Source organism: Nannospalax galili, unplaced genomic scaffold (assembly GCF_000622305.1).
Source record: "Nannospalax galili isolate Female #2095 unplaced genomic scaffold, S.galili_v1.0 scaffold271, whole genome shotgun sequence".
NCBI lineage: Eukaryota > Metazoa > Chordata > Mammalia > Rodentia > Spalacidae > Nannospalax > Nannospalax galili.
This window is the reverse complement of record NW_008331789.1, coordinates 6,825,525-6,837,251: the sequence shown is the minus strand read 5'-3', so window position 1 is coordinate 6,837,251 and position 11,727 is coordinate 6,825,525. Positions and strand designations below refer to the sequence as shown.

General features: G+C 41.9%; 1 protein-coding gene across 2 annotated transcripts in view; it reads right to left on the bottom strand.

Annotated features, from left to right (window-relative positions):
* Window positions 1-4,890: 4,890 nt before the first annotated feature.
* Rab28 (RAB28, member RAS oncogene family) overlaps window positions 4,891-11,727 on the bottom strand; it is an 83,315-nt gene continuing 76,478 nt past the window's right edge. The window contains exons 7-8 of one of the 2 annotated variants that reach the window (XM_008826892.2): window positions 6,717-6,811; window positions 4,891-5,522 (exon numbers count right to left, since the gene is read on the bottom strand). In XM_008826892.2, the coding sequence (XP_008825114.1) occupies window positions 6,722-6,811 (90 nt within the window). In that variant the 3' untranslated portion in view covers window positions 4,891-5,522; window positions 6,717-6,721. The remainder of the gene's footprint in view (window positions 5,523-6,716; window positions 6,812-11,727) is intronic. The other variant, XM_008826891.2, reaches the window with a different exon arrangement.

The following is an 11,727-nucleotide window of genomic DNA, read 5'->3' as shown; positions in this document are numbered from 1 at the left end:
ATGGGTGGAGTCTCCTGATACCCAGGATGCCATGAGGCTAGCCCATCTGCTTCCTATTTCAGCCCAGGAGTACCTGGAAGCAGATGCTTGGTCTGTGTGTCCCATGTCCCCAGCCCTAGCCTGAGCAGTATGATTTTGCCTTCTGACAAAGTTTGACAGGAAAAAAAAATTCTCTAATTTCATCAGCTTTACACGCAGACTGAAGCTAATAATCACAGGGCTGCAGCCTGGTCTGCAGAGAGCTGGTTCAGGCCACGCACTAGGCCCCATTCACAGCACATGCTCCAGACTCTTCGCTCGTTCCCCAGGATAGTGAAATGCCTCGTTCCAACAGAATATTAAGGACATTCTCTAAGTATGGAAGTAAAGAGACATAAGAAAGCAATACTTACTTTACATTACTTGACGGTTTTCCATATGGACCAGGAGTGGCCTTATCCACACAGGTTTTTGTTGGCCAAAAGAACCTTAAAAACAGGACCGAAGGACCTCTAGTTATCACCTGTCACCGCCTCTCCTCACTGCCCTGCACTCTTCACTGTTCTCCATTCATTTGATTATCTGTGAAGCCCTTGAAGGCAGGAGTTTTCAACATACACCCTACATCTTTGGGAAGTAAACAGGAGGATTCTTTTCTAGGCCACCTGGATCTCCTCTGCTTCTTCCTGACCTCCCTATTTCTGGGAATAGAGCAGTCCTCCAGAGCATGTTCTGATCTGAGCACCATTACCATGGCACTCTCTCCCAGGTCTTCCACATTAAGCATACTGTCTTCCTTCAACTGTTCCATATGACATTGAATCTGCTCACCATACTTAGAATGTGCTGTGATCCCCTTAAAAGAGGAGCCCCCATAAGGTTGAAAACTGCAGGCATGATCCAATCTGTTCCCAATCAGAGTACAGTCTAAAGGCCGGCAGCGTTAACACCCTTGAGAACCTGAGAGAAATGCAGACTACCTCAACCCTGAATGCAAATCCCTCAGATGCTCAGAGGAGAACAGAGATCCTAGTGAATGTAGCTTAAGATTACATGAGTTTTTTGATGGTAATGGTGCTATGCTGTTAGTTCTATTTGATCCTATCTAAAACCCATTTTTAACCACACTTCTCCCTAAGTGACATTTATCATGACAGTGGATTTACATTTGAATGAATTATGCATATGGCTAGATCTGAAAGGCAAAATACAGATCCAGCTTGATCTCTGTCTGAGATGCCAAGCAAAGTCCCTGGGGCATACTGGGTGCTTATGTAAGAAGAAATAAAAACTGAAGAGTAGCATAAATGATAAAGGGAAACTGACAAACACTGACAGCTCAAGGTGCAGCCTCATCCAGGGCTCCAAATAACGTCAGGGTAAGGACCCTCCCATCTTTCTTCCATGAAGCCCCACTTCTCCCCTAGTGCAGGCTTTTCCGTGGTGGCCTCAAGATGGCTGCCACGATTCCTCAGAGCTACATCTCTTCTCATCCTACTCTAGTGGATAAAGCGTCTTCTGAAAACTTCTATTCAGAAAGCTCAACAAACTTTCCCTTGTTCCCCTAGCTCTGATGGATTCACCAGCTCCTCTGTCAGCCAACCACTGATACATACGGAGTTTACATCCTAATTACTTCAACAAATAAGGATTCACTCCCAGAATGAGGAAATGGGGGACCCTACCAGGAACGGAAGAACGGACATCACTGCTGGGAGGTGATGGACAGATATTTACCATAATGCTTAGCAGATCCACATTTCTCTTTACAGTGAATGTTGCAACTGTTTAGGACATCCATTACAGCCAACAGCAGCACAGGTCATTCCTATTCTTAAACGTCACAAATCATCATGTTCTATCACACTGTTCAGTGATCAACTTCAAAGGCCATGGCTTACCTCCTAGAATCATAGAGTGTCACAGGAGCTCTTCAGGCCACTCCAGAAACCACCTCAGAGTGGTTTGCTACATATAACAGAGGGTGCACTCGAGAGACAGCATCCAATGACCAGTTCTGCCTGAAGACCGTTGTTTTTTTCAAAGCTCAATAAGCAGGAGGAGGGGCCAGTGTTTGAAACCTTATTGCATGTGTCTCCAGGAAACAAAGTGCCTAAAACTAGGTGGAAAGACTTGTAATTTTTTAATTAAAAACTGTGGACAGGAGAGTAACAGTCCAAATAAAACGAGCATAAATTCTACATTTTTTTCATCCCAAAACTAAAGCTTGAGGTATGGGGAAAACTAGCAGAGTTCAGAGACCTGCTTTCTTTATGCTGTCCCACAAGTTGTTTGCTTCTCTTACACCAAGAATTACTGCTCACATATAGCTGAAAAATACGGAACCAGAGGAACTGAAGACAGAGGTGGTAGGTGGCTCATTTACCTTCACCTCCACGGTCAGGAGGCAAAATACCACTACCAGCAACTTCACACGTGTGCTGCTGGTCAAGGTGGCAGGTACTGAAAGGGGAGATGCAGCCTCACAACTCAATCACTCCTTCTCAGCCCTGTTCGTTCCCAGGAAAGATGTCAGCTGAGTGACAGAAACGTAAAGCAACCAAACGAACATCAGCACCAGCCAATTCCGTTTCTAAATCAGAAGTGTTTTATGTGGCTCTTGGCTCAACCATTTACCCAAGGATAATCACTTCTGGCTCCAGTTTCCTCCACGAGAGGGGACAGTGATTCTTCTCTCACAGATTGGTGTAAAAATAAAACAGTTGAGTGGTAAGTTTCTAGAACTGCCCATGACAGAACAAGCCTAGAAAGATCATTCTGTCCTCTGACCCTGTTCATTCCCAGTCAGTTCTAACTTTATAAACACCAGCTAAAGGATTTCGCTGTCACCAAAGACCTGTTTTTTGCCTCTGGATGGCCACAGCACTCAGCTTGTACCGTTGTAGCCTGTGTGAAGTTATAAACTTCTGAATGTCTTCAAGTTTCCATACAGATATAGAAACAACACGGCTGAAAAGAAAATGGCCCTGCCTTTAAATGCAAAGCCTTGGGCTTCCCTCAAGCACAGCATTTCAAACAGAAGCAACAACAAACATCTCCTAGGAACCCAGAAGGTCCTCAAGGGTTCAGATCTTAGTCAACTTTACTTTCTCCTAAATGCTCTGACGAGATGGGAAGGGTAAGCTGAACCAGTAGGGTGATCACCTTGAAAACTGTAAAAGGGTGCTAAATTACCATAAAATAAAAACTATAGAAATCCCTCTGGTTACACTAGCTAGGCATCATTTCTCTCTCCTCTCTCTCCCTGTCTAACCCTCCCTTCATGCCCTCCCCCTTTAGTTTCATTTTCCCCACAGAGCCCTGCAGGTTCCTGGGACTTTGCTCATATGAACCTACAGCAACGCACAAGACTCCTGCAAACTCAAGCAGACAAAACCCCAGCACAGAACAGTGGAAATGGGCAAGAGGCCCCAATCTTAGTCGAAGAATTATGGGCAGCTGATTACTGGTGGGTGAGGAACAGGTGATCTTCTTAAAGGGAGGGACTTTGGACAGGCTGACTGGACCCAGTGGATGAACTTGCACTGGGGGATGGCTGGGGACACTAATAATTGACACGATAGGCCTTAACACAAATGACAGAACGTATGAATTCCAGTGGGGTGGGGGGCTATGGGAGGGTGCCAGTGGGGAAGGGAGTATAAAGATGATTAAGATGTTCTGTATGAAATACGCAAAAATTTACCAAAAAACTATAGAAATCAAAACAAAGTTAAATTAAGCCCTACTACCTATTGAACAGTCACAATTTTCAGGGTTTTTTTTTACATTTAAGTTTTTAATTCCTTGACCTACTCAGATGTGCCATCAGGTTCAGCTCTCAGGTTCCGGGATCTCTGAGAAGATGCTTTTTCTTTCCTCAATTCAGTTTCCTTAGACACACAGGATATGAACTTTCTAAAAATCTCCAACAGCTCTAAATTTAGGCATCCAAAATGTCTGCATACACTTGTAGCAAATCTCCTGAGACAGGAAACTTGCTTGGGGCATAAGAGAAAATACTCAAAGCTGCCCTTTGGTTGAACGCTCTCATGGCTTATAAAACAAGAAAAGACCCACCCCACCGGGGCACAAAATGTGTGCTGTGTTGCAGGACAAGGGGTAGGGAGGAACACCCCCCCACACACCCGGGGTTCTGACGTGAGACTCAGCTATGGGGAGGAGGAAATGGCTGCAGCAAATTTATGCTCTGGGCCTTACACAAAACATAGCACCATTATGATGAAGACAGAGCAGGAGGCAGAGAGCAAAGAGAGGAAGAAAGGGGGAAGGGCAGGAGGGAGGAACAGACAGAGGGAAGGGGCATTCCTGGCAGAAGGGGCCATGGGGGAGGGACAGAAAGGCAGAGTAACCCCAACAACAGGGATGAACCCACAGTTCTGTACACACAGAGGTACATGAGCCAGGTAGAAAAATGGGCTGCAGCTAGTGGGGTCCCCCAAATACTGGGCTATGGAATCTGGACTGGAAAGGGTCCAACAAAACGACCTAGGAACTCGAAGCAACTGTTTGCTGCGCATGTATTCAAATATGCTTAAATATACTTTGTTTTTCTATAAAAGGAGGATAGCTGAATGAAAACTCCAAAAAATATATAATTTAAATAAATTTATTTATGACAGAAAAACATCTGAACATCAGGTATAGCATGATCCACAATGATCCAACAGGGTGTCACAACTCGTTCTGGACATGCTCGTACACGGTCCATCGGAGGAATCCCACATGAAACGTCAGCTGAACCATTATTCGTCAAAATTCATAGCCATCTAAGCTGAGCATGATCAAGCATGTATGACCACGATACAGTAACAAAATAGTATCAAAGCCTCACTATGTAGTGAGCTATAAACTATGATATAAACAAATTAGACCCTTTTTAAAAATGAGAAAATATCTGTCACAGCCTCATTTCGAGCATTTGCATCTAGGTACAGCTTTATATAGTCGCACTCCTAACAGACAGCAAAGGAATGCCTGAGTCACTGTAGGTAAAATGTATCACTCGTTTCAACCTTAGTGCTCTGAAGCACACTTTCCTGTAGGAGGATGAAACCTTGTGACAAAATCCTGGCTGTCCAGCAAAGACTTCGAGAGTATTCATGCCTGGTTAAACGTTTTCATATCTGAGAAAAAAGAAGTGAGGGTACAAAGATCCAACCACCATCGCTCTTCTGCAGACAGGCAGTCTCAAGCCAGAGGATGGGCTCTCCACCCTGATTGCCAAGTGTGTGGTCCTGAAGCTGAATTCCGTCCAGTCTATGGAGCTGCCTGCCTCCTGCAGCTGCTGTGAGGCAACTCGATGATGAAGGAGCGGAAGGGAGGGGAGGAGCACATGAACTCAACTACTGAGATGGTCACTGATAAAACAGGTTCCTAGACAGCCTGGACCCACTGGAGGGGAGGGCACCAGGACTACCCAAACGCGCTCACTGAACTGCACACATCGAGCTTCTGGGCGGGTTGACAGTTCTTGACATGGGCTCCTGGTTGTAGTTTACAATATCTGCCTTCACCACCCTCTGCCATAAAAGAAAAGAGTTATTATCAGGACACCAGAAAATGCTCCTGAGAGTATATTTTTATTTTCTGAACTTTAGTGAACTTCTGATAATGAACATCATAAATGAAACCAGAGTTGATGTTAAGAAAAATAAACCAGAACTTAGAGTTGGGTTTGGGCTTTTCTTGTTGACCTTTCTTTTTTGTTAAATGAGGCAACTAAGTTATTGAGTCATACTTGGTTTTATAACATGTTAATTGAAATATCACAACTCTTAAAAATTGGCACGTCAATATGAAAATGTAAACCTTGATTATAATTTAGGTAAAAGTCAAAAGTCAATTACTCGTGCATATTTTACTCCATAGGTAAGACCTCATCATTTCTAAGATTTTCTCTTTTCTTTCATATTTTCATGAGCTATTTTAATCAGTTACACCTTTTCTTAGATTTTCTGTCTAGAGCAGTGTGCAAATCAGAGGCAAAAGCTATGTTCTCAAAGGACTCACATATGAAGCAGAGGCATCCTCAGCAACCCAATTCTTAAAACACTTCTAGTTTTCAAAGCTTCCCTCGAATCTCCCATTTCCAAGGAGCTCACTATTGCCATGAATAATGACTTGAGTAGAGTATGACACACAAGGAGTTTGGAAAATTGCCTCCTATCATGCCCTTCAGACAACTTAAACCAAAAGGTACGTTTCCTCTGCTGTCCTTCCCTCCCATACTTAAGTCTAAAACAATGAGTTTAGTAAAATTCCCTAATATTCATCTTGAAGCAATAGTTGAAAATAAAACAAATCATTTATTATTTTCCACACCTACTGAGTCTTTGTAGAAATGCAGACAAAGAAGGGCAATTCAAGCAGGTTTTTAAAATACTCTTTCAATTCCCAGCTACTTCAGAAAGAAAACATAGAGTGAATAATGAAATAATGGTCTCAAGTCTCCACCTCTCTGCATGTGCCATAAACACACCCATAAAGACAAATAGGTTTGAAAGTAACTGAAATGTCATTTTAATTTCCTGCTTAATTTGTAAGTCTCCTGGCACAGGACCAATTCCTCAATGTTCTAGAGCAAGACTTATGTAATATTAATTTATAAAATGTACAATAATTTCCCTTTATTCCTTCATAAAATAAAGAACAAGATAACATTCGCTTGTCCTTCCACCCTCCTCCCCAAATTGCAATCGTTCATCCATTGATACCTTCACTACTGCACTGAACAGACTCTACTCTGAGAGGAGCTGGTGTGCTGGTTATCCTCTTCCGGGTACTTGACTATTTCTGCCCTGACAATATGCTGTCAATTCCGTACAACATAAATAAGATGGAGAGAGAGAAACAAAATGAAAACGTGTTTAATGACTGACAGGAGAAGGGCACACCGAAGTAGAAAGAAAAAACAGCACATAAATTTAAGCATGTCACAAAAGAATCAGCAGAATGTTCACACAGAAAAGGAACAGAGACCCAATCAACATTCTTCTTTGCAATTCTGCTCAGCTACTGAAATGCATGTCCTTTGAACTTCCCAAAGTGTACATCTAGTTTGGACATCACAGTTATACATAAGCAATTCCCGGTATTTCAGAGGACCATGAAGAATGACTGGGCTTTTCTGTGCTAGAGTGCAACAGACAGTTCCATCTCCTCTATGACTGAGGATATACACGGCAGTCACTCTAAGCTGGGAAGACATGAGAAAACCATGCCAAAAGATTTACGTATGTTGTGTAAACCTAATGGGAAAGGAAACACACAACTAACTGTCATGCTGGTTAACTGCTTTGCTAACAAACATGCAGCACAGGAACAGGAATTGACTCTCTTTGAAGACAGAGACAACAAGGTTTCAGAACCCAGAGGCAGCCACATGCCATTCACAATTTTTATATTATAATATGTATTACCTGTCAGAATTTCCTTTTGATGCTTACTCCCCCTCTCCTCCTGACCCCAACCGTCATGCTTCCAAATTACATATAAAATTAGTTCAAAATGTAGCTGTCATATAAAAATCATGAATACAGTATTTAAGCACAACAGCTATTGCTTTTAAAAGCTAAAGTTTTTCTAAATAAATAAAACTATAGTACTGTATTTGAATAATTATATACTTTAGGATAAAAGGACCACAAGGAATAAATACGTACAGGACAAAAGATAATCTCCACATTTTTAGATTTGAAATTTCATTACTTTTCCACATTACTGCAAAGATCTGATTTTAAAAGGCCCTCCTTTCACAATTTTATTAACACTTAGAAAAAAAAATCTTAACAAGAGCTGCTGTTTATAAAGATGCTTCTTTCTGTATTTTTAAATTATTTTTTGAAAATTTCATATATAGGTACTGTATTTGCATTATTTCCATCCTCCCAGTCCTGTCTAAGCCCCCGCAACCCCCGTACTCCAAGTAAAGACATTTCTTGACTTCCTTTCTCTTTCTTTCTTTTTTTTTGGTCTTTTTGAGACAGGGTCTCCCTGTAGCCCTAGCTGGCCTGGAACTCACTTTGTAGCCCAGGCTGGCCTCGAACTCACAGAGATCCACCTGCCTCTGCCTTCCAAGTGCTGGGACTAAAGGCGTGTGCCACCACGCCTGGTATAAAGATATTTCTTAAAACATATTGTATAAACAACTCCAAGTAAACAAGAGGATTCTACAGTGCATGAATGCATGAGGCCAGTTGGGTTCTGCTAAAGTTCTCTAGCAGGCAGTTTAACTTCTGGACAAGATTCATGATTTACCAGGCACATGGCTTGGTGCTACCAACAGAAGCCTCATCAAAACAGATGAGGCACAAGGAACACCAGAAAAAGATGCACTTTCATCTGACCCTCCGCCTAAATGTCTCACACCAAACTACAGAACCACGGTTACAGTGAAGAAAAGGGATTTCCATAACCAGTAAGCGAGCCACTAATTCAAAACCTGCTGACTTAAACTCTATTATATGAACACACCAGGGTACTGACATGCACGGCATTCTAGTCAATGTACTAATATAAATGGCAGGTTTTCATCATTCATTTTTGTCAAATTAATGAACAATTCACAAGGTAAAAAGTTTCTTGGGAGTCTTGACTGCTTGCCATGAAGCTGTGTACAATTTTTCCAAATTTGAAGCTGTAACAAAGGCTCTGCGGACTTAAAACTTTGCTTATTATGAGGAGAAAAAGGTAATTTCTTATCATAAACTTCATGGTAGGTGGTTTCACAGTAGTTGGCTTATTCGCAATACTTTCATTGTTTTTTTTTTAAGAGAAATAATACCTACAAAACGCCCGCCTTTATTTTTAGAACCATAAACTGTCAATTATTTTCTCCTATTGGTCAATGGAAGTAGGTCTAAGGCGGAAAGGAGTCAAGGGGCGAACACCAGCTTAACTCTGATCTTCAGGAGCAATTGCATTGGACAGCACAAGTAGAAGAGCACAGACGGAGAGCACGGGCAAGAATGCCACCTGTGAGCCAGGCTTAAAGGTAAGGGAATACAAACACTCCTGGGAAGGTGTTAAAGGTATAGTCGGGGAATTGTGCAACTGTACCTTCGTCTAGATGGCATTTACCCGTGGAAGCTGTTCTGCCATGTCCAGGTGATGGAGGAGAATGCTGTGAAGGCTAAGTCACTGATAGCATTACTTATTCAAAAACAATCACTAGGAGCTGGAGAGGTGGTTGGTAATTAAGAGCACTTACTGATCTTACAGAGGACCCAGAAGTTTCTAATACCTGCATGGCAGTTCATAGCCATATGTAACTCCAGTTCCAGAGGATCCCATGCCCTCTTCTGGCCTCTGCAGCACCAGGTATGTATGTAGTACTTATACATACATGCAAGCAAACTCATACACATCAAATGAAAAATTTAAAAATAGGGGCTGGAGAGATGGCTCAGCAGTTAGGAACACCGACTGTTCTTGCAGAAGACCTAGGTTCAAATCCCAGCACCCACATGGCAGCTAACAACTGTCCATAACTCCAGTTCCAGGGGATCTGCCAGCCTGTTCTGTCCTCCGTGGGCACTGCCCGACATGGGTGCACTTACATACATGCAGGCATAACACTCATACACATAAAATAAAAATAATAAATAAAATATCAAAAACAAATTTTAAAAATTAAAAAAAAAAAATTTTTAAGAATAAAACTACGGCAGGGAATGGCGGTACGCACTCTTAGTTCCTGCACTCAAGAGGCAGAGGCTGGTGGATCTCTGTGAGACTGAAGCCAGCCGGGTCTACATAGTGAGTTCCAAGCCAGCTGGGACCACAGGGAGACCCTGTCTCAAAAAGATTTAAAAAACAAAACAAAACAAAATACTAGTCTAGGTATTATAGACATCTTCATAAAAAACAGGTGCTCCCTGTATTTGTGATATATAGAGATCTAGCATAGAAACAGATGGGTGAACTTCTTAAAGTAATGTTTTAGGTGAGCTGGGAATCAAACCCAGGGCCTCTGGAATGCTATGGAAGGACACTATCACTGAGCTATAGCCCCAGCCCATTAAAAATGTTTTGATTAACATATATTCAAAGTACAACACAATCACCATATGCATGGACAGAGCATGCTCCTAAAAAAAGAGTACTTCGTGCACAATAAAAACTAATGATGATGACGATAAAGCTACTGTCCTACTTTCATACAAACTATAAGGCTTAGCTACTTTGTGTCTAAGGTTCCCCAATTTCAATTTTTAAAAGACAGGGTCATTCCCCATGTAGGCCAGCCTGGCCTTAAACTCCCAGAAATCACCTGACTCTGCCTCCTAAGAGCTGGAACAAAAGCTGTGTCACCACACCTGGCAGTTTTTAATTTTTTTTGATAAAATACTGATAGGTAAATGGAAAACAAGGGATGTAATAGGGAGATTCCTGCAGCAGTGTTTACTCTGTGAGGTTTAAAGAGTAAGCTGTACAAAAATGAACAAATGGGTTCTTCAAGGAAGGGACACTTAGCATGAAATCGGAATTCCAGTGCAGCCTTCCAGAGCAGAGGGGGAAATGATACAAAGAACAGTATTTGGAAAATATGGCTCTAAATCCTCTAAGGACTCCTTTGGAGCAGGGGCCTTGTGTCATATATTTATAGTAATTAAGACTCAACAAAAATCTAGAACATGCCAGATGATAGGCTAGACATATGGTTTAAAAACAATCTGATAAAAAGCACATATATTTTAGCATGTCTAGTAAATATCTCAGACATACCAATTCTTGTTTTTAAGAAAACACTATATACCTAATTCAAACCAATCTTAAATTCATATTTTACTAGCTAATGAATAAAAATGTCAAGGATTAAATTTCCTTCAACAGCAGGATATGCTGCAAACCACCCTTGCAGTTCAACTGAAGAGCAATGGCACAGGCCTCTGTGCTTCCTCTGACTGCCTAATGTTACTAGACAACACATGCTAGACATCCTAGAACATAGCAGGGGTAGATGTAATTTCTCCTTTGAAGCTTTGACTTATACTATACTATGCAAACAAACAAACAAAAATCTGAACAACCTGAGAAACTGGAAAGGCCTCAATTTTTACACTATCATAGAGGGGAATCTGGTCAGGAAAGGGGAGTGAGGACGTGGATGAGAGGGAGAGTAGGTTAAGTGTTGCAAATGAAACTAAATTCAGAATGTGAAAGTAGCAAATAGACAGGGCTGGAGAGATGGTTCAGCAACCAGGAGCACAGGCTGCTCTGGCAGAGAAGCTGGGTTCAGTTCCCAGCACCCACATGGCAGCTAACAACCATCCATAACTCCAATTCCAGGGGATCCAATGCCCTCTTCTGATCTCTGTAGACAATGCATGCACATGGTACACATACATACAGGCAAAACACTCATACACAGGAAGTAAAAATAAATAAATCAAAAACAATTTTTTAAAGAAAAAAACGCATGTAGAGTCTGTCTCCTGTGTAAACACCCACATGCCCCATGTACTCTAAGAGTTCAGTGAAGAGCTTATTCATCACTGTAGTCTTAGATTCTCCTGTAGTCCCTTGGCATCATGTAGCCCCTCAAAACAGATTTGCTGTACTTCAGTCATAGGACTTGAAGCAATGGAACTGGAGCTGACCTGGAAGCCTCCTCTCTGAAGCTAGCTCTCAGAGTTTTGGGGAACATTATGCAAGCTGCTAAGAGAGAACATCAGTCATGGTCAAACCCCAGCTTTAAGTCCTAATAACCACAACAATGACCAG